We start from the raw sequence: 23,751 nt of genomic DNA, 5'->3' as shown, positions 1-23,751 counted from the left end.
AACTAAATAGAGCACATACTCTACAGCAGTTCCCTTAAATTCAATCAAGCTGCACCAGATTTCATACACTCTGCAGGATATAAGTTTATAACTACACATACAGTAGTTACATAAATAAGATAAGAGCTTCAGACTTAACATAAGAAAAAACATAAAATTCTGACTGCAGAGCTGATAACTTTTCTTCCTTTTGGCTCTTTATTAGTTTTAAAATAAAACATCACTCTGCAGTTATAAGTGTCGGTAATAATAGATCACGGATTCCTTAGTTTCTAGTGATGTTTAAAGGGTGGCACGGTGGTGCAGTGGTTTGTACTGTCTCACAGCAAGAAGGGAAGCTGGGTTCGAACCTGACCGCGCATAAGGGTCACCAAACAATGGTGTCTGTGCATGTGTGTGTGTGGTGTTGATGGTCTCAGGTCCACCTGCAGCAGGGGAGTGGTGAGCACAGCTGACTCTAGTTAGTGAATCCCTTCCTGTTAAAAGGGAAGCCGGGTGGTGCCCAGGGTGGAGTTAGTAAAAGTATGGTAGTGGTGAGCGCCGGGTGTCTGGCACTTTGCCACAGTGGGTTTTCTCCAGCCTCCTCCCACCGTCCAAACACATGCAGGTTAACTGAAGACTCTTCGTTCCTTGTAGGTGTGACTGGTTGTTTGTCTCCAAATGTCGGCCTGTGACGGACCAGATCGGCTCCAGCCCCCCAACGTCCCTCAAAGGAGTGAGAAACTTTACTCCCTTTTATTCATAGATTTCTCAGTTTAAAATAATATTTCTGAACCAATTTCAAACTCAAAATTATATTTTGTATAGCCCTTATTCACAAATCCCAGTTCACGTCACTGGGCTAATAGAAAGGTCATCCTCTCACCTGACCTGCTGCTGATACCAGAATTCCTCTTCCTCATGTCCTCATCCTGAAGTGCAGATGAAAACATTCCTTGGTTTTCAAACCCCAGACTCCACCTTCCTCCTCCACCTCTACACGGTTTTCACCCTCTGGTAAAAACCCATTAGTCTGCGAGTGGGATGGATGATTCTCCCTCAGCCGGGCTGCAGAGTAGAAAGAGGCCTCCACAGAGCTCCGGGTTCAAACAGCTGCTCTGTGTTCGGGTCACAATGTGGAGGGAGGTTTTCCAGGCTGCAGCAGTGGAGGCTGATGGAAGCAGCTCTGACTGCAGCCACTCACCTGCTGCTTCATGCTCCACGGATCCAATCAACTGTGGAAATGGCACCAGGTGTTTTTTTCCATTAAATAAATGAAGACTCTCTTGCCTATTAATGAATTATTCATTGGATGGAATCGGGGACGCAGTTGTGTGGGAGAGGAGCTTGTTCTGCTTCGAGGGCCCCGTGGTGATAAGCTTCCAGGGTGTAGGACAAGATGACGGCCACAAGATGGCAGCATGTGGCAGCTGATGAGAGCGGAGCGAGAGGAGGATGAAAACAGAGGAAAGAAGAGCGAGAGAAGTGACGTCACAGAAACAAACACTGGTTTGTGCAGCTTTGCTTGTTAGGACTTTGCATTAACCTTAACCATAACCAATTCATGACTAACCATAACCTTAACCTAACCACCAATCACATCATAACCTTAACTAGAGCTTAGAAATCATGTTGTCCCTCATTAGGACCATTAGGACTTTGGTCCCCATGAGGTCCACTGGCCCTGACACGGTCATTGTTTATACTGGAAAAGGTCCTTCACACACACACACACACACACACACACACACACACACACACACACACACACACACACACACACTTCTGCCTGCCAGTTGTAATCTTAGACTCTCGACAAAGACGGACGATATGACAGTTTGCCAAAAGTGTAACCAAAGCGCCCTAATTGCCCCCTGCTGGCTGGCAGCAGTGTGAGTCGTAAATCGTATACGTGTGCAAATCGTGGAACAACAGTTGACACAAAGAGTCTGAAACAGTCGGTTTAATCCAGAGCTCGTCAGTGAGATTAGTTTTTCCATCAAACATGACTCAAGCTGTGATTTGCTGTTTGCACAAAAAACGTTTAGGAATTCAAGCCTCGGTTCCTGTGACAATGTGCAAATGTTAAATAGCTCAAATATGGAATCAAGTCAAACACAAGTGTCTGAGAGAGATGCAAAGAGAGGAAGACGATGATAAACCGGAGGCTAACGTGTTGTTTAACTACGTCTTCTGCACTCGACCGAATGTCTACAGCTGAAAAACGACCTCGCGGGTCTGAAACTCTGCCCAGTCATTCATGAGAAAGTGTGTCAGGAGCCGTCAGCCGCTCAGACCCAGAAATGTCTCGTCCACTGTCTCAGTCGTTATTAACATCGACCCACCTTCAGCCGTCTGCCCTGAACTCTTCCTCCACAGACAGAACAGACAGAAACACTGAGCTGCTGCAGCAACACACAGACACTTGAGGTCACAAGTGAACCAGAGGGTCTGGAAATCCACCAAGATGCTAATCTGACATGCATCAGACGCCATGACCCCGTGTTTCAGTTTGGAGAAATGTCAGGAGACCAAAGAGCTTTCCTCGAATATTTGTCACCTCCACCAAGGAGCTTACGCTTTCACTGCTGTCTCTTCGTCAGCAGGGTTACGCAAAAAGTACTGGACAGATGGGACGTGGGCCAAAAAGTACCCATTCAATTGTGGTACGGATCCAGAAAAACAGGCAGATCAAGAAATTTAAAAATCTTTAAAATCTTTAACATTGTGAGATTTGGCAGGTTTTTTTGTTTTACCATTTTCCTAAATTTCCCAGAGAAATTCGGTGCATTATAGTTTCTGAGGAAAACACACAGCTTTGAGGTGAAATGCTAATGTCAGGAGCACCAACACAACCTCCTGGGCAGAGGTAAACAATGAATATGCTGTTACTATTCATAGACTTCAGTGTCGACTTCTACAGGCTGTACTGTTTTTATCTCATGTATTCTCGTCATAAAGGAATCTCATGTATGTATTAATGTGCCTGTGTGTATGAACTATCTTTGTCGTGTGCTTTTGTTCTTATTTTAGCTGTTTAATCAAACCATGAGTTCTGATTCTATTTGATACACGATCTGTTTATAGCCCACATCAGTAAGTTTTGTTATAATCAGTTTGTGAAAACTCTAGGTGAATGCCTTTGGTTACTTTAGAGGAGTTCTTTGGAAAGTTTAGCAACTTTTAAAACGCCTAAAACCATGGGACTAATCTCAAAGCTCCTGTAAATTAACTATGTTCATTAGATTAAATAATTTATTTGATAAGAGATGAATGTACAAGAGTACGAACATTATCAGTTAGTTACAATCTGTTACGCTTATTTGGACATCTTGCGTGTTTTCAATCTTTTAAATGAATAATTCTATAAACACACCAACGCTCAGAGGCACAGATTAAAGTCAGTGTCAAACCATTTACATCCGTATGTGACTTATACAACGTGACGACCACAAGGTGGCTGCAGACGGCAGCCGATGGAATCCGAGGGCGAGCAGGAGGGTGAGCGGGACGACCCGGAGACAGACGAGCACTTTCATCAAATGATTAAACTCAGTGGATCCTTCTGGCTGGATGAAGTAACACAAATCAGACACATCAGACACAGAGATTACACAAACTCTGCATGATTTCCCCCAACACGGCCCTGCCCTCCAGTTACAACAGTCTCCCTTTAACGCGTCACGACAAATAGCAATAAAAAAAACTGTTCAATAAATGTGTGCTTGTCATGCATGAGGCAGAGAAAGTTGAAAACAATCCGTGTAAATCCAGAGCTTTTGACAGGAAGGTTAGTTTTTCCATCAGTCGTACCTCCAGCTGTGATTTTGCTGTTTGCACATACCAGCGTCTTACTCTGAAACTGAGGCGGCGAGTTCGGTCAGGTGACACATTCCAGCACAGGCGTATAAATAATGAAGACGGAACCAAATTAATACGTTTGATTTTAATATTCAAGTCCAACAGTAAATCTCTGGAGGAGAGAGCTGAGACATTGAAGTGTGTCAAACCAACGAACGAACACACACACACACACACACACACACACACACACACACTGTGCTGCTATAGGGGTCAGCGACAAATGAACGCTTTGCAGGGGGTTGATTAATTAAATAAGCAACAACAACAACATCAAAAACAAAATTTGTCTGCGCCCTGTTCACGTCATATTATCAGTTACTGTATTGGAATGTGTTTGTGCTCAATCACAAGCTGTGAGAAAATGTGTGTGTGCATGTGCCCGAGAGGAGACACACACACACACACACACACACACACACACACACACACACACACACACACACACACACACACACTCACACGCATGCAGAGACCACTGACCCCAATAATCCTCTTTCTCCCATCTCTTTCCTGGGTGGAGCTCCGCTGTTGTCACGGCAACTGGCCCGGTGGAGGAGGGAGGAAGAGGAGGAGGAGGAGTGATGGGGGGGCTGTGGGGGGGTTGGTGGTGGTGGTGGAGGGGTTTTACAACAGCAGATAAAAGCAAACACTCTTGTTTCTCTGTGGGACGTAGTGAGGACCAGTGAAGCGGCAGAGACATGCCGGGGCTGTGTCGAGGCCGCACTCATTACATTACTTCTGTCTCCTTCATTCTGCTGACAGCTCCCTCAAATGAGCGGGAGTGTGTGTGTGTGTGTGTGTGTGTGTGTGTGTGTAATGGGGGGGGGCGTTCTCTTGGCACCCTCCTGCCCACAACACGGGTGCACCGGCCCTTTCCCTCCCACACACACACCACTCCTCCCCCACGTTTCCACCCCTTTCACCCTTCCCCCTTTTATCATCCCCCACAAAACTCATAACCTGTTTCTCTGCTTGACGCGATGACACCTCACTGTACATCTCCCCTCCATCTCTCCATCTCTCCATCTCCTTTTCATTTCATCCCCCTTTTCTTCCCCTTTGGCAAAATAAAAGTGAACAACGTTTCTTTTGAAGACGTTTCTAAGCAGATGACAGATCCCTCCTTCTCTCTCCCTCTCGCCCCTCCGTCATTTCGTTTCACTTTAAATTTAACGCTGCCACAAAATGTACGTCTGTCATTTTCTTTTCCTGCCACTGAAGTTCCCCTGAAGACTTGAAGTGACACAGGAAGCGAGGGCTGGTGGGTGCACCCTGTGCTGGAGCATTATCCGGCCTCCTCTTTAGGACCATTTTAATAAAAGTGAGCCCCTGTAGCGACAGTGAGCTTTTGTTAAAAGCACGGGAGTCAAAACACAACGCACTATCCCCTGCAGATATGTCTCTCTCTCTTTCACATGCCTGTTTTATTACTTGGTTTACATGCTCTTTGCTTTTGGCTCTTTGCCACGGAAATGACTGATGCATAAAGCGCCTCAGTTATCCTTCAGATGAAAGTCTCTCTGCCTGGGATGATTAAAATGGAGCAGGAGGTAAAACAGTGAAGTCTGAGCTGCAGGACGAGGAGCATAGGAAGTGTCGGGTGCGGATGTACAGGAGGAAATATTTAGATGTGACTGACTCAAGCTGAATTATTGTTGCTGATGAATCAGTATTTTACAAGGTGACACACACACACACACACACACACGCACGCACGCACGCATGCACGCACACACACACACACACACACACACATGCAGTAGAGTCTCAATGACTTCAGAGGACATTACATTGATTTACTTACTCTAACCTTAACCATAGCTTCTACTTTCCTAACCCTAACACTAATTTAAACCGAACCTTTAAACTTGTCTTCACCTTAAAATCTAATGATTCATTTTATGGGGTCTTGCTTTTAGTCCCCATAAGGAAGACAGAACTTCAGGGTCCCCACAACATGAGTAATACCTGGACCACACACACACCTACACACACAGGTATAGGGTCCAATATACCTGTTTGTTGGTGGAAAATATTGGTGTTGGTGTTATTTGATTAACTGTCTTGTTTGATTTAAGAAAAAAAATCTTTAAAGATCTCAATCTTTGTAACAAAATGAATAAAGTCCATTGTATTGTTAAAAGAATCCACTCAGATGATGATATTTGTTGACTGGCAATACTTAACATGGATGTATGAAGTTATTTCAATGTCTATAAATAGTTATTCAAAGATGTTGTAAGTATTAAAATAGATGCTTAAAGTTCAGCCGGAGCAAAAAACATCGTAGATCTGATCAGACTCAAACAATAAAGAAAATGAAGTCTTAAAATGCTGTTGTTTTGGTCTGTGATTTGTCTGTGATTTGTCTGTTTGTTTGCTCTTGTGTTCCTGCTCTGCACCTGCACCCTGCTGTGCTGAGTGGGTTTTGAAGACAGGCCTTTGTTTAATCACTATAATTATAATAATACTAATAATTATCATCACAACTATTCTTATTGTTGCTGTGCATGTGTTGTTGTGTGTGGGGTCATAGTGTTAGAAGCTATGAGGGAATAATCGCCATTAAGGGTTCACTCAGAATGACCTTCTCTTAAAAAAACATCACGTACTTTCAATTCCAAATGTTTCAAAGGATTTCCCCACAAAAAGTCGCTGTTGAATTTCAGGCAGTTTATAACAATAAGCTCTGCAGCTGCGATGAAGACGTTGATATCGTGTCCCTCGTTCTGCTGATGCTGCTGCAGCTTCTTCTTCTTTTTTATCAGCGAGCGAAAACCAGAAACGATGGAACATCAGCCGACGACACAAAGATTAACACTTTCATTTCCTCTCACTTTCTCCCTGTCAGTCCACATCTGTTTTTTTCCCTGCTGCACTGTCTCACTAACTGGTATAATTATTTTAAATCGCTCCTCTGCTGCTTCTTCTTCTTCGTCGTCCTCCCTCCAGTTTAGATCACTGTCCGATCGCAGAGAACAGACAAACCTAAAATCTAGCACAGATGAATGTGGAGAGATAACGATCGTGTTTTGCGTGAAGCAGCTCACAGATATATTATAATAACCAGCCGCTTGTGTTTGGGAACGATAAAGCAAAGTGCGATGAGATGGAGGATAAAGGAAGAAGATCCACAGGCAGGATCATTACGACTCTTAATTCTGGGACATTGTTGAGTCGTAACATGGTGTCATTTAGGGACGAGAAAGATGAGAAGCTCTTCAGAATAAAAGCAAATTGAGGGGCTTGATCAGTGGATTTTACTGAACTCGCAGTCATCAGTGAAACATGCACTCGTGTTAAAGCAGAGAACTCTGACTTCAGAGTTTTTTCTATATTTCTATTCCAAAGTCGCACTTGTTAAAACTACATGCGTGTCCTTGTTATGATTAGAGCTTGAGTGATTTATATCGGTTGGTTGATAAGATTCAGACGACACAAGCCTTTCACATAAATATCAATATCTGTGTTTATATTTGCTGATGAGAAAACTTCTCATCCATCCATGATCTGTATCACTTATCCTGTAAAGGTCGCGAGGGGGTTGGAGTGTACGTTGACTTTGCATTTATGTTTAAGTTTTCATGCATGTCATTAGCACATTCTATATATCAGACTCAATTTGTGTGTTCTTTTTCTTTTAAGTCATTAATATTAAAATTATATACAAATTAATATATATATATATATTGGCTGATATCAGTATCGTGAATTAATCTTACTCCAAAATATTGGTATCACGTTGTTCTCACAATCAGTCAGGCTCTAGTTATGATACTTGAAAGACACCATTATTAATAAATGTTTTATATATATATATATATATTCACTGAGAGGATTAAGTAATCAATAAGTGATCAGTGTCTATCAGTGACTAGTGGGTCTGTCAGCAGAGGTCACAGGATTCAACTTCAGCAGAGTCATGAGACAAATAACAGAATAATAAACACAAACATCTACTTTTCTCCTTTTTCTTGTGATATCTTGCATATTTTTTCCTTTTTATTCCCCTAAAACAAACTCACTTTTTGGCCTTTGTAATAATTCACAAGCCTATGTATTCTTACCACTGATTAATTTCTCACAGTCACAAGCCAAAAGAGTTGGGAACCTGCTGTTTATGAGGACTGGAACTAACTATTTTCTTTATTTTCCAATAGTCTCAGTTTTTGGGGATCTTTGGTTGGAAACTTACTGAAACAATAAACCGAATACAAACATTATTTTTCTAACAATCTATTTATTGCTTCAGATCTGTTGTCCATCATAATAAAATAAATCCTGTAATAACTGGTGGTGGGCTGGAGCTCTGACTGACTGACAACCTGTCATCGCTCCAGAATGTGTGATTATACTTTAACTTTTACAAGTATGTTTAAATTTGCAGATGAAAATCAAATCTTAAATGTGAGGTTTCACTTTTTATTATGACAAACTGTCATTTTGTGAGACAGCTCGGGAATAGGCTGCAGGAGCTGTGTTTGTGTATGTGTGTTTGTGTTTGTGGAGAGAGGGGGCCCTAATGGCAAAACCACAGTCACCTTCAAGTTCCAACCTCAACCTTGGAACAGCCAGCAGGATCCACTGGAGGATCTAAGGCTGATAAGATAAGATAAGATAAGATAAGATAAGATAAACCTTTATTAGTCCTACAATGGGGAAATTTGAAATTTTATAGCAGCAGCAGGAGTCAGAAATAGGCATCAGTGAGTAATAATAATAATAATAAGATGCAATATTTAATGTAAGGAATATAAAAAATATAATACTAATATATACAGTGTAAAAACAAGAACAATCCCCTTTAATTATCCCCCACAATATATGAGTTTCTTAATGGGGGAGAGAAGTACGGAGGCTAAAAGGAACAAAACATGAATGATTCCACAAACATAATAATGAATGGGCTGAAATAAAGGAAAGCTCGACTGAATGAACACGCATCTGGTAAAAGAGGAGAAGTGGGACGCGTCTCTCTCTCTCTCTCTCTCTCTCTCTCTCTCTCTCTCTCTCTCCCTCTCTCTTCTCTCAGCTGCTCTTCCTCCTGTCGGCCACCAGGCGTCAGTGTTTCCCTCTACACAACTCCCTCTCCGGGTCTGTTTTGGTCACATGCTGGCGAAGGCGCTGAAGTTGCGGCTCCATGTCACACACGCGTAAAGACAAAGTGGATGGCACACGGGCGCACGAGTGGCACCAGAGCCAGGGAGACTACCGGAGCTGAACCGAGGACGAGAGGAGGAATAAGAAGAAGAGGAGGAGGAGGAAGAAGAAGACGAAGGAAGGAGGAGGGGGAGGATGGAGATGAAAGCAGCAGGAGGCTGTGGTAGTATGCCACCAACACCACCACCACCACCACCGGCTCCGACATCCCGGCGCTAGGAGGAGGGGACGCACGGCGCGGCGGGCTGAGGGGCTGCGAGCCGCGGCGCGTTGATTTGGGGGAAAAGCCCCAAAAGTTCAGTGACCGACTACAATGGTTATAAATGGGTCCCACCTGAACAGCTCCTCGCCAGACGCGCTGCTCAGCCGCCCGCCCTGGGTCACCACAACTTTGGGCTGCTTCCTCATCTTCACCATCGTGGTGGACATCCTGGGGAACCTGCTGGTCATCTTCTCCGTGTACCGCAACAAGAAGCTCAGGAACGCAGGTGAGTGGGGGACAGTCGGAAAAGACAACAAGTAAAAGTAAAGAAATGAAAGAAAAGAAAACACAAAGTCCTAAAGATGACAAACCCATGTAGGTGTTGTTGAAACTCTTTCTATGATACAGTCTCCTCCGGTCTCCATGGTGACACATTCCGATGCCTAGGTGTTGGATACGTCCTTTGTTCTCGTGTGTTCTCATTTTTAACAAGTATCAACAAATCCGTGTCTTTATACGCTCTCGCAATAAGATTCAACCTTCAAGCCATAACTCGTCTTTCATCAAGCTCACTTCATGTTTCATGCTGTTTGTTTTTCCTTGTCTTATATCATTTTAATAGAATATGAACATATTCTTCTTCATCACCTCCCAAGGTTATTGGATAACTTCATCGTAGAGGCTTTTATTTTTGTGTCTTCTCATTTTTAAACATGTGTCAACTAATCCGTGCTTTTATACGTAAAAATAGATTCAACCTTCAACAGGAACTTGTCTCCCACTTCATTTTTTCATGTTGTTGTTTACATATTACATAAATATATTCCCCCCCCCACACACACAATCGTAGAGGCTTACAGTAACGGACAGTCCAAATCGAGCTCGACTAGCTAAAGCCGACTTCTGAAGCGGATCTGATTTCACTGACCTCCACCAGCAGAGCAGAGGTTCAGAGGCGAGCGGAGCTAAGAGAAACACGATAGTAATTATTGACACGGCGTGAAGCCACAGGGAAAGCCCTGCTTCCATCCCAGCAGTGCTTAGCACACTAATGCTTCCCGGGCTTTTCCACTGTCCACGTTACTCCAGCCCGGAGATTTGATCTAATAATGACAATGACGACAGAATATTTGAAATCATTACCAGGTCCGTGATGGAACTAATGCCGTGAATGTGTTGTTTTTTTGTCTTCTTCCCCTTGACTGGGAATTAGATTAGGATCTGGGCTGTGGATTAAATCCCGCGCTCCGAATTTGGACTAGATTGACAAAGCAGTGTTGTGTCTCGCTCGGTGAAGGTGGTAAAACGCTCATGATTTAATAGTCAGAGGACGGAGCGCTGCTGTGAAAAACCCAAGAGGCTTCTGTCATGCTCGGGTCGGCACACCCTAACTGGCAGCTACACTTATCCCGGCTGTCATCGTCGGGAGGCTGCACTGGGCTGATTTGCTAAATACACACCTGCCATTACCATTTCACCCACCGCAGAAATGCTAGGGGTCAGAATAGATTTCCGTCATGTGGATTGAGAGCGGAGAGCCCCCCCCCCACTGCGAGGAGCATTCAGGATGTACAAGGATATGATTTCCTCTCACTGAGATTCCTACAAGCTGTTATTGTTTTGTGATGATCGGCGTTTGACAAATCAGTAGTAGGATTTGAGTGTTTTTAACAGAGCTGCTGACAACACAGCCGTAACCATGCCGTCTCGAAATAGCACTTATCTCCGATATATCCTTGATGATTTTGTGAGTCACAGCGTTGCGTGATGAATTGCGGAACGAAGAACGAGACAAGAGGAACGATAAACGTAGGGAACCGCATCTTTTGAAGTTGTTCCAATAGTTACGGCTATAATTACTTGTAAGGAGGACATAATGCAGCGGCAGCAGGAATTTAATCAAGCATGGAGTTAACTTACACTATCTCCACTTTAATGTTGCATATGGTTGAGAATTTACCGGCTGGGACTCCGTGTATTTACTCACTTCATTGGGCAATTCAATTTTCTTTCGACACTCCGAATTCCGACCCAACGCGTTGCAGAGAAGTCCAATAACCGAGGATCAAAAGAAAGTGAGGAGGGAAAGAGACAAAGCTTAATTGTGTCTGTTGCCGTCCCTGAATCCTAACAAGGCCGACGTCAGCTGATGACGTGCTTCCTCAAATCCGTGGCTTTGAAGGGTATTCGCCGCTTTTCATTCAAGCTCTGAAGACGTGCATGTCTAACTTAGGGCTCTCACAATCTTCTGTTCAAATAGCCATCGGCAAATTGTGCACAAATTGGCAGATGTATTGATTGGTATGAAAACGTTTCCATTCATACTTTCATCACTGTTGGAATTTTTTGATGGGGGGGGGGGGAACTCATCTGTGGGAACCAAGGAGGATTATTTCAGTCGCAGCCGCAGATTGACCCAGCAGTCTTCACGTTCAGGAGTGGGGTTCTTACCGCCACATTTTCTGCCCTCATAGAAAGAATCCAATTTCCTGTTGTTGAGTAGATCAAATCCCACCTACGGTAAAACACAAAGGGAGGCACACACAAAATAAACGTTGGTACAGATTGCCCAACAGTCCAACAGCACGGGGATAAATTAAATAATGAGTAATGAAATAAACTCAGCGGAAAACCTGGCAGGCGCTGGGTCGCATATTGCGAGCAGCAGCAGCACTGCTGTCTCTGCACGGCCGAACCCCTCCGTCAGCGCACAAAATGGCCAGTGATCGAATGAGCGTGAAGCCAGCAACACATGGTGAGCGGTTTGAGCTGCTCGGCTGGATCCGGAATCAGTGCTGTGAACTCAGCTCAGCGCCAATAAATCAACTTCACTCGTACCTGTTTTGTTGCAGATAAAGTCATTTTGAGTTCTACACTGGAGAAGAAAAAATGTAACATTCCAGCGAGGAATTGTTGTAGTTGAAAGTCCTGACCAGCTGTTTGGCTGCAGTGCAATATGAGTTCATGTATGAGGTGGTTTTATGAAGCTTTGCATTGATGACAACAGAGGAGAATATCAAACCTGGAAGCCCTGTGTGATTGTGAGCATAGGTTGTGGTACAAGACGAGGAGCTTCACATGTTGGTAAAAGTGTTGATATTTGGATTTCTAAGTGGACAATCTGAGAAGTTCTTGTTGGCCAGTGTAGCCACAAATTTTGATTAGTAGCAATATAACAAAAGTTCAATATAAATATATGGATAAATATGCATTGTGCACGCATGGTGAGGAGGTAAAACACATAACTGGGTTTAATGGGTTTAAAGAGAAGGAGGCTGAATCACCATTTCAGGCCTGTCAGGGTTTTTATCTTTTTGTGACGTTAATAGTGACAACGATGGGAGAACCACTCTGCCAAAAACTCTTTCTTTTTCTCTGTTTGACCCGACTATTTCAGGCCTGGCATGTGACACATTGTCCTGCTGGGTTCAAGCCTCTTTCCGGGGTCATTGGATAAATATGCATTGTGCAAGCATGGCGAGGAGGTAAAACACATATTTGGGTTAAATGTTTAATGTCTTTAACCTTGAAAGAAACAATAATTTGACATTTATCCTCGATATTGACAGATATTTGGCTCAGCCAGGTTCTTGCTGTGTGGAGTTTGCTTGTTCTCCCCATGTTCATGTTGGTTCTCTGGCCTCCTCCCACAGTCCAAAGACCTGCAGATTGGAGTTATAGGCTGATTTGTAGCTGTGGCTGTGAGTGGTTGTTTGTCTTTGTGTGTTGGCGCTGTGACACGCTGGCGACCCGTCCAGCGTGCACCCCGCCTTTTGCCTGATGTCAGCTGGGATGTGCTCCAGCCCCCCCCCGTGACCCTCAAAAAGGATAAGCGGTAGAGATAATGGATGAATGGATGGATAATGTTGTCCTGCCCCAGTAGCGACCCTGTACTCTTCACTGGCAAACCATAGGATCCTGCTTTCTCTTTCTCACTCAGGTGTTGTCAGCTTGAGTCAGTGAACGAGAAGAAAAAGAGAGAGTCGGGCGTCTGCAGAATATGTGAAAAGTCTTATTCGTGTCACACCGTCCCCGTTTCCTTTTGCACTGATCGTCCTCAAAGCAGAAAACTTTCACAGCTCAGGAAGCACAGGAAGTTTAAACAGTGACTTACCTACTGTACCGTTCACAGCGTGAGATGACAGATGAAGACGAGCTTCAAGGTGCTGCTACCTTTTGTGCACCAACTTTTGCTGCTGCAAAACAAACCAGAGAGCTGCACGCCGGAGCGGGCCCTGTCTGCGTTTGTGTGTGACACCGAGTTTATCCTTTGCCAGCATTGCGTGTCGGCAGAATGTCATTTCCCATCGTTCATTACACCTCTTGTGTCTGCAGCGGCAATATTGCTCACAGCGTAATGAATATTTTCAGGCACTAATGCAGAATTAAGTGGCATTTGCATGTGATTCCAATTAAAATGAGCGTTTTAGTTCTCATAATAATATCCATCGGCTTTGTCGGGAGATTCTTCATGGAAATGAGCTCAGAAATGTTAATATCTTAATAAAGAGAAAAGAAAACAAATCCCCTTTCTGTAGATGTTATACAGTGGATGTTGATTTCGCTGCATCCTGTTTTATTAAGAAGCCATTTTAGAGAAATATTCTGTGAGGAGCTGTAAATCCTTTAGCTTGGGTTTTATCAGATGTTCACAAATCGGATATCAAGATTGCACAACTAAGGTTAAACTGAACAAACATGATGCTCTGGGTAAATGTGTTGTGTTGGCACGAAGCTAAATGAAAGAATGTACTCGTGTGTCCTCTCTGTGGAGAAGAATGCTGGTTTCTATTCAAATGCAAAAGTTATTTCAAGGGTTGTTCTCACTTTTATTGAAAGAGGGTGACAGGTCCTTATTTGTTTTCATGCACTTCAGTGTTTCACCGTTGAAATACCTGGATTTTCCTTTTCTTCTTAAAAAACGTCAGGCATCCGCTGTGTGGCTCTTAAACACCATCATTTTGTCATTTTCTCTTTTGAATGGCAGCTCTAACACTGTGTGTTCGCTGCGTGGCTTCTCACCACTTCAGAAATTTTTGTGAAGACGTAGATGTGGAGCTTACTGATACTGAGAGGACATGTGTCTTTGGAAATGTCTCAGGCAGCGTCACGCGACACTGGGTTAGGGTAACCCTAACCCCACAATCAGCTGACTTTATCTGCCTCGGTTTTGGTGGCGACTGCAGCCTCAGACTTCTGTTCTTGGCCGACAGGAGTGGAGCCCACATGGTTTTCTGCTGTTGTAGCTCATCTGCCTCCCGGTCGGACATGTTGTTCACCCTGAGATGATTTTCAGTTGTAAAGAGCGGTTATCTGAGTCGCCGTAGCCTTTCTGTCAACGCAGAAAAAGTCGGGCCTCCTCTGACCTCTCTAATCAATAAAGCGTTTCTGTTCTCAGAGCTGCAGCTCACCGGACACTTTTAGTTTTTCACTCCATTCTGAGAAACAACTCCAGAGACTGTCGTGTGTGACAATCCCAGATCAGAGGCTTCAGAAAACTGTAACCATCCCTGTCTAGTACCAAACATCAGGCCACGGTCACTGCAATTTGACCCCATTCGGATATTCAATGTGACTGAAGCTCCGGATCTGTAGCTGCATGATTTTATGAATTACTCTGCTGCCACATGATTGTCTGATCAGATAATGGCATGAATGAGCAGGTGTGGTGCATCTAATAAAATGCTCAAGTTTTGGCTGCGAGGATTTCAACCAACCTGTCATGCGAAGCTGTGGCAGCAGGACGATCAGTTTGCTTTAGCCGTAACTTATTACAGCTCTGACACCACTGTGCAAAGAGAGGGAGCGATAAACAGGGGGGAGGCTGAATCCGTGTCTGCACAGGAGGCGCAGTGGGAGCGGCGTGTTAGCGGAGCAGCCTCAGCGCCTCCTGTGGGTCCTCACGGGAGGCATTTAGGCACAGGAGCGAGTTGTTGTCACTGCAGCTAAAAGCCCAAATACACAACCACTGTAGTCACACATGTAAAAGGGAAAACATGTTTTGAGCCATTTAGTTTGAATAACGGCTGAATCTTAAGATGAGTGTGAGATGGCTGCGTCTTGTGAATCCAGCATGGGATGATGGACTAGACCAATAAAATTTACTCTGTAGAGACAGTAAGTGAATATATAAGTTAAGATGTGTTGCATGATTTTGATCTAGTTTGAAAGCTGCTACTTCAAGTGTTGGAACCTCCAGAGGACAAATAATTTAATCTTTTTATCGAAAAACCACATCAGAGACAAATTATGGAGTATTTTAATGTTGCATCAACCAGCCTGGTGTTGCCTCACATCAAGGCGGTTTGTGGTTCGAATCCCGGTTTGGCCAGGGGCCTTTCTGTGTGCAGGCTGCCTGGGTTTTCTCTGGGTTTTCTCTGGGTTCTCCAGCTTCCTCCCTCTGTCCAAAGACATGCAGATTGGGGTTATTTTGAATCTAATCTGATAGCTAGGCCAACGTTGATAATCCGTCTCTACATGGTGGCCCTGCAATACGCTGGCCACCTGTCCATGGTGTAACCCACTCTGCTGTGACCCCTATACGATGAGCGGTGTAAATAACGGATGAATGAAAGATTTTCTCTCTTTTCCATAACGTTTAAATGTAATTGGTTCGGGCTCAAGTGGGCCTCAAAGCTCAAGTTTCCAAAGGGGGCCTTTAATAACTGAAGGGGCCACAGGTTAGAGAAGCACGTGTGTGTGCTGACGTTGACATAAGAGGTGCTGCACTGTATCCACTGCAGACATTATCAGATTAAATGCCTGATAAAATAAACACCACCTCAGCACAGTCGCATATTTGTGCCGTTCCACATCATTTGAAATATTAGTTTTGAACTCGATACCTTCCTGGATATTTATCCCCCACGGATCATAGGGATTAAAAGAAAAGCAACCGTAACACAAACACGGCGACGAGCAACTTCATCTAATCTAACCCACATTTCTCAGGCGTTGCCCCGTGATTCCATACGGATACGAGGAGGCGCAGAAGTCACGGCTGCTCGGGGAGTTTGTCATTTTTTCCGCGGCGATCGCTGTGACAGGCGTCGGAGCAGCACAGTATGGTGGAGTGCTCCATAGTGGGAGGAGTGAGAGAGGAAGGGCTCAGTGGGTGAAAAGCAGACTGATCAGGGAGCCACAACAGCCAGCAGGTCATGACTTTACAATTAATTCATAGTTTTCCCGAGCTGAATAAATGAACATTGAGTGGGAGAGGATAGGGAATCTCCGTCTTTTACTCATGTGGCACTTAACTCCCAGCTATAGATTAGTTAATGGCCCTGCTGTCAGCCAGGACACGGGGAAAGAAGGAGCGGCTGCGAGCACACCCCGAGGCTGCTTCGTTCCAGTCAGCATTACCTCCTCCTTTCCCCCTGCCTGTGTTTCGTCCTGACACATAAAAAGACGTCAAAGACTTTGTACATTTTCATTAATTACGCATCGACTTGCAAATCAACTTTTCCTGGTTTTTACAGATTTCCCGTCAGAGGGCTTTTTGGCTCTCGTAAGGATTAAGAGTCAAACATCAGATCACACACACGAGTCTAATTGGATAGCAGAAGTACAGTGTATGCACGGCCGCGGTTGCGCTGCCGTGATTGAGCGCATGATGTTATCGCCGCCTGCTTTGTCAACTTTGTCCGACTTGTTTGCTGTAGCCCTTCACTCTCAGCGGCGACGTGGGAGGAGGGAAGGAGGCAGCAGATTGTCGCCGGCCCCGTCGTACAAAGGGAGACGTGCAGCGAAAGAGACAGAGGCTGAATCACCATTTCAGGCCTGTCAGGGTTTTTATCTTTTCGTGACATTAATAGCGACAACGATGGGAAAACCGCTCTGCCAAAAACTCTTGTTTTTCTCCGTTTGACCCGACTATTTCAGGCCTGGCAGGTGCCACATTGTCCTGCTGGGTTCAAGCCTCTTTCCAGGGTCATCGGAGGAGGAATCGCTGACCCAGCCAGCGCTCTTTACAAGGTGCCGCGGCTCCTCCATGGTTTTCTGCAGTAATCCATTGTGTAAACACGATTTGCATCAGCTGTATGATAAGAATACAGGCTGTGTGTGTGTGTGTGTGTGTGTGTGTGTGTGGTTTTATTTCCTCGTCTGAGTAAATATGTCTTCACTTTTTTCTGGTTTACATTGTGCGTGGCGCTCGGCCGTTCCTCTCACCAAGTTTTGTGCCTCATCGCAGTCTCCCACCTTCTTTGTACTCCTCCTCCTCCTCCTCCTCTTCCTCCTCCTCCTCCTCCTCATCCTTTAGTTTACTCACCCTGGCGCACGCACACTCGTTTCTTTTCTCCCTCTTTTCACTTAAATTTGACCTTCCAGGCTTCATATTCCATGACACCCTGTCTGTTTGTATCGCTCTGATCCAACACCCCCACCGCTCTCTGAGGATGTTATGCTGTCAGGCCGCATACCTGGAGAAGAATTCTGCCAATAGCGCTCTGCATCAGGCCAGTCAGGCAGCCAGACGGTTATCACACAGACCCTGTGGATTCAGGATTATATAATGGCCAAGTGGGCAAAAAAAGATTATTAAGTGCTAAACAATGACCAGTCTGACATGGTCGGATTTAACAAGAGCAGGCGACTGGCATCTGGTCCTCTCTGTCACGACCCCCTTCCTCATGCTTCCTTTCTCCTGCTCTCATTCTGTCTTTGTCCTCCTCTCGGTCTCACACACTTTAAAGAGCCGACTGTGTTTTAACTTCAAAAGGAAGACACAACATCTATAAATACTTGTACATACAAGAGACTATATTTGCAGCCATTTGAGATTCCATCCCCTCACTCCGGCTGCCCTCCCTCCCTCTTACCCTGCTCCCCCTCCCCGTGCTATTTTTAATCATTTACAATATTATACAGTGAAACTTCTTTCTGCTTGATAGGAGCTCGGGATGACGCACATGGAAAGCCCAGGGCAGTGAGACCAAGTAAAACCTAATGCTCATCCAAGGGGAACTCTGCATAACACATGCATACTGTAGTGCTTACTGTAGAGCTGCAACTATTTCACTGCACACACATGTGAGAAGCTCAGATGTTAGAGATGCTGGCTGGTGACGAGAAGGGTTGTCGGTTTGAATCCCAGTCGGGAAAAAAAATCACATCATGGAGGCAAGGAGCGCTCGCCTCTGCGTTCAAGGTGCCTTTGAATGAAGCACTTAGTCCACCATTTCTACTTAGTGTCCAGCAGTGGAAGACCGCAGTTGGACTCAGCAGCTTCCAGCTGTGAATGCGTCAGATTAGATGACTGTTACAGAAGGACACATAACGGAGAAATATGCAGGCTCACTCAGTCCTTCTCGGATTTAGTTTTTAAAAAAGAAGGAGAAACAGACCGACCTCGTCATCTTTTAAATATCTCCTCCCTTATTTCTGTCCATACTTTATAATTAACGTGTCCCAGCGGACGGACGTACAAGCGGCTCAGTCACAAAGCCTTGTCACTCTCCATGAGCCGGCAGGTTCATTCAGTTGAATGGCATGTAGTGAGGATTATTTTGGCAGACACATGAATGCCATTTGATGTGGCTCTGTGTCCCATTCAGCCTTATCGGACCGGCGTCTGGGTTCAGCAGTAGTGAGTTTATCACTCGGCCACAGCACTGTCCTGCACGCTCACTCCGTTTCACTAACTACAAAGCGAGGGGGGGCACGTCAGACTAAAAATAATCCAGAGGTTAGAGTGGTGCCTGTTGTCTGCGCGAAATTAGCAACGTGGTTCAAACCGCGCCAGCTCTAAAATAGGTCTTTTGTTTGGTGATCCCGACTACGTTTGGAGCAGAGGTGTCAGAATCTAGGAAGCACGTGTCACAGGAAGCATATTTCTCAGGAGACAACAAACAGCGAGATAAGGTTTTGTTGCTCAGAGGCGCAGGAAAGAGAAAAGCATCACCGTAAAATATCTGTATTTCCTGAGACATTCACAGAGACACACATTTGTTCCTTCAGTCTGCACAAGACCACATTCATCCCCAGTCTCCTCAGAAACCCTCTGTAAACTTCGGCGTTATGTAATAGCCAGTAGCTAGAAATGTTCTCTGCTGGATTCGCTGTGGAACAGCCTGAATCAGTGCTCATATTTATGAGAAGGGGCATTTTTTATCAGTCCCAGTAAGAAAGAAATAAGAAATACAGTCATGTTTGTGTTCTGTAATATCCCAGGGAAGTAATTTTAATAAGTCTCATCACCTTAACATTCACTCTGGAAAATCAATTTGCTGCACTGTTAACATTTTCTCTATTGTTTTTTTCAACAATATTTAATATCTAAAGATTGAAATGAAGTCAAGTGAAGAGCCTGCAGCACCACTGACACTGCAGATTAAATAATGACATCTTATTAAATTGTGATATTTATAGGGATCTCATTAATAAGGTTATTAAAGCAGCTTAGGTCCATGAATCAAATGACAGTGTTATGTAACAGACACATTTATGATTTTATGATTCAAAGTTTCACTGTTTTCAGTCTCACTGCTCACAGCTTTGTTTTCAGCAGCAGGTACATTTAAAAAAACAGTGGTATTCTCATGATGCTACCTGCTCATCGCGTTTGTGACTAGTTTGTCACCTGTGAATATTTCCCCTGCACACCAGTGAACCTTTTTTTGCCCCTCTCTGTGTCTGTGTGTTTGTGTGTTTGTGTTTGTGTACAAAATAACTACACAACACATTGACGGATTTTCATCAAACTTGATGTGGATGTTACTTCGGAAGGTTTCTCCAGATGATAAACTTCTGGAGCTGATTGGTCAAAGGTCATAGTCAAGGTCAACGAAAATATGATCAGGAAAAACACATTTTCCAATATATCTCCTCAAATATAAGAACTAGAGTGGCAGTGTAAAGCGAATATTGATCAGAAAATGATTCCCCGTCATATGATGTCAAGTAATTTCACAAAGACATCATCAGAAAATGACACGATTCATAGTTCAGCAATGGATTTTTTTTAAAGTATCCCTATAGACACAACCTAAAACCTATATAGATTGAAAAATAATTTATCAGCATATGTTAGGAATGATCATCATTATAATTCCACTATGAAGACAGAAAACAATGGCATCTATTCTATCAATGCAGTATCCTTTGCAACCGATAAGATCACAGGCACAATCTACAGGTTTTTTAGATTAACCAATCATTTGTCATCATGTGGTATAAATTACGTCTTAATCACATTATGAAAAAGTTCTCTCAGCCTGATTGGAGTACAGTATATACAGTGAGTATACCCTGCTAGTGAGTGCAGGGTATTCATAGCCCCTCAGATGCTTTAAATCCATTAATAGATCCCTATCACAACAACGGGCTGTGGTTAAGGGCTCTTATTGTGGACTGGAGTGTTCGAGTGTCGGTGACTCCTGCACTTTGTTTTACCTGCAGAGTTGTGAGGGAACAGCGATTCTGACACTGGAGCCCTTTTTCTGCTGAGATGAGTCACAGTTACGGTGCGGAGGTAAAGTACAGTCTTTCTCAAGAGGCCGATTATGACACATTCCTCGTGGCCTGTCACGTTTTGCAAAGTAATCGGTTGAGTCCTACGCTTCTCTAATGAGCAGGAGCTTAGTGCTTGAGATTTTCCTTATCACAGTATGCTTTGCTTTAATGACCCATAAACATGCCCCCCCCCCCGGTGATTATTGTCTAAATGAGTGTATTTAGTCACACTTTCACACACTTTCACACATCAGCTGGGTTCACACATCATTCTAGCGTTCCTTGGGTGCCGTCCAAAAGCAATAGAGAATTATGCGGGAGGAAGTTAGATGTTCGCGCCGCTCGCTTCTCGGTGACCTCGTCTGAGCCCCGGTTTCTCTGGGAATATGAGAATAAACTCACGTCGCATGTTCGTATTATTAAAAAATAAATATATACTCCATGGGAAATATTGAACTGTGATAAGATGGGAGATGTGGGTGGATATGTGTGATATCTGTGCAGCTTTGGGACAAATCCTCTTTGCTGACTCTGCTGCAGCGTGGACCCAATATCTTATCATTTCTAGTTTTATCGAGAAGATTGTATTTTTTTTGCTGTGGCTGCTCTTCACTGTGTAAAGTTGAAGTTTTGGAAGAATTTAATGGGTCACAAAAAATGGTGGTTAAAAGTGTAACACAGGATATTTTTATGTGATTGAGGGACTCAATGGTTGTTTCTCTTATGGCGATGCACATATTTCCTTCAATGCAGGCTGTCACCTTTTATCATCTCAGGAACACCCTTTATATCTGCTCTGAGCACCAGTGCTGCTTTTGACATAGTGTATTAGACCAGAGAATGCAACAATCTGAATTTCCCGTCCTGACACAAAGGACAGATCCGATACCGCTGTTTGATTAATAATCTGTATACCTGATTGTGTGGAAGAGATCATTCTTTTATGTTTAAAGCAGCATTGAGCTTCACGTAGACATTGCTTTCCCTAACTTTGAGTCATGTCCCACCCCTCTATAATATGTCATGGAAATCAGTTCGGTAGTTCTTGAGTAATCCTGTTGACAAACACACAGACAAACAAAAATGAATGAATGGAATAGAGTATAACTGAGACGAGCGCTAACCTCCGACTAGATTCAACAGTCCCCCCAAATTCAACCAAGCTGCACCAAATTCGTCAGTTGCCTAAATATGCCTGTTTGTTTTTCATCAAGCTACATGAATTATTCCCTTGGAAATCGTGTAAAAAAAAAAGGTTGAAAAATGTTGGATCTCACAGTGTTTCTCACAAAGTTTTGTGGAAATCTGTCGAAATCCTGCCGACAAAACAAAACAAAAAACAACAGACAGGCGGAAACACAACCTTCTTGGAGGAGTTATCAACACAAAGATAACATACTAACTAAGTTCTTGAAATTATAACGCTAGCAAACAGCTGCTTATTTAAACATCCAGCAGAGACAGAGCAACAGTAACATTTTATCTTACTGTCTTGTTGGTGGTTTCTCTTTACATCAAGACTTTCACATTCACTGTCTATTGTTTACTCTCAACCGTGAGAACCACTGGAATGCAGCCACACGGCCTCAATAACCAAAGCGATGAGATAAGTGTGACTCAAATCTAAGTAAAGCTTTGTTGATTTATTGTGGGTTTGTATATTAACTTTATACACAATACACAGTTGTCGTTTGATTCATTGTTTATATCAGAAATCTCTTAATGGAGCTTTAATGTCAAGAACCAGGACTTTAGCCACAGCAGGAATAAGAAAGATATTCAAGCCTTTGGATGCATTTTAATGGAGTGGACAGCAAAAGAAAAATGTTTCCTATACTGGTAGTTTCATTGGCTGCCAGACCAGTGATCCGCTTTGACATTTGGCGGCCATGCATGCCATTTAAATAGATGAGTGCTTTTTATAGCTAATGATGAAATGAGATGTTGGAGGTACTGGGTGCTCCCTGCCCTTGTAGAGAGGAGGACGTGAAGAGAAAGTCAAGTGATACAAGTGAATAAATGGAGTGAAAATGTAGTGTAACATCAGTATTAGGATGGACTCACATGACCCGGTCCTAACTTTCTTTAGATAGACACAAAGATACCATACGAAAGGGAGGCAGATGATTATTTTCATCTCCACTAAAGAGGTTAGTTGTTTTGTTTTGTCTACTGGACCAGATGCAAACACTACTGGACAGATCACCACAAAACTTAGAGGAAGGTCACTGGATGGGTCAGCTGAGAACTATGAGCTCTGACTGTCTCCGTGGACGGTAACAACTTTATGGATGATGCTATGGACGATAGTTATTCAATACAGCAGCGGAGTAAAAACCAGATCAAAGATTTCTTATGTTGTCATTTTTGGGGTTTGTTATGAAACTGTAGCAGGACAGATTAGAATATGGCGGCTGGCCACAGTGTAGATAATTAATGGGAATCACTGCTGTGACGTGGCTTTCAAAGGGACCTTCTAGTTTTCGTTAGCAGTTGATCTACCAATAATTTCTTTAATGATTACTTGTGCTCCACAGTTATCACTGTTTTCCAGAGCCCAGTCTGATGTATTCAGATTATTGGTTTTGCCGCAAACCCTCAATTTGAAAGCTAAAACATGTGAATGCTTAAAATTTCTGCTTGAAACCGACTAATTGAGATTCGGCTCTACTCCCACGTTCTTGAAGAAAGATGATGCTTAAAGCCCGTCAGTCCAAACTGGAAACCATGAGATCATGGAGATGAGAACTGGAGCAGACAGATGAGTGTGAGACAAACTGTTAGGTTGGTGTTTTCACAACAGAAAATTATCCCCAGTTTTGTGGACAAGGTTGTGTTAAAAAAAATCCTGGACTAGACTTGATGTAACCAAAGTGGAGTCTTCAGTTACATCAAATTCTTACATCACAGCACATTGTGGCCGACAGTGTTACATGAACTGGAGTGGAGACATGCATCATGGCTGGTGAGACGCCTGCGAGGGGTTAGGGTGACAATGTTGCCGGCGGTTTGTGAGCAGCTTTCCTGCTGAGGGTGAAAAATGTTTCCAGGCCCGTGCATCAAATTGCAGTGAAAGCCAGAGTCCAGTGTGAGAG

General features: G+C 43.8%; 1 protein-coding gene across 1 annotated transcript in view; it reads left to right on the top strand.

Moving 5' to 3' along the window:
* Positions 1-8,942: 8,942 nt before the first annotated feature.
* mtnr1aa (melatonin receptor 1A a) overlaps positions 8,943-23,751 on the top strand; it is a 32,086-nt gene continuing 17,277 nt past the window's right edge. The window contains exon 1 of the mRNA XM_035165385.1: positions 8,943-9,491. Within this exon, the coding sequence (XP_035021276.1) occupies positions 9,317-9,491 (175 nt within the window). The 5' untranslated portion in view covers positions 8,943-9,316. The remainder of the gene's footprint in view (positions 9,492-23,751) is intronic.

Source organism: Hippoglossus stenolepis, chromosome 2, assembly GCF_022539355.2.
Source record: "Hippoglossus stenolepis isolate QCI-W04-F060 chromosome 2, HSTE1.2, whole genome shotgun sequence".
NCBI lineage: Eukaryota > Metazoa > Chordata > Actinopteri > Pleuronectiformes > Pleuronectidae > Hippoglossus > Hippoglossus stenolepis.
The sequence above is the reverse complement of the archived record's forward strand: the minus strand, read 5'-3'. Positions and strand labels throughout refer to the sequence as shown.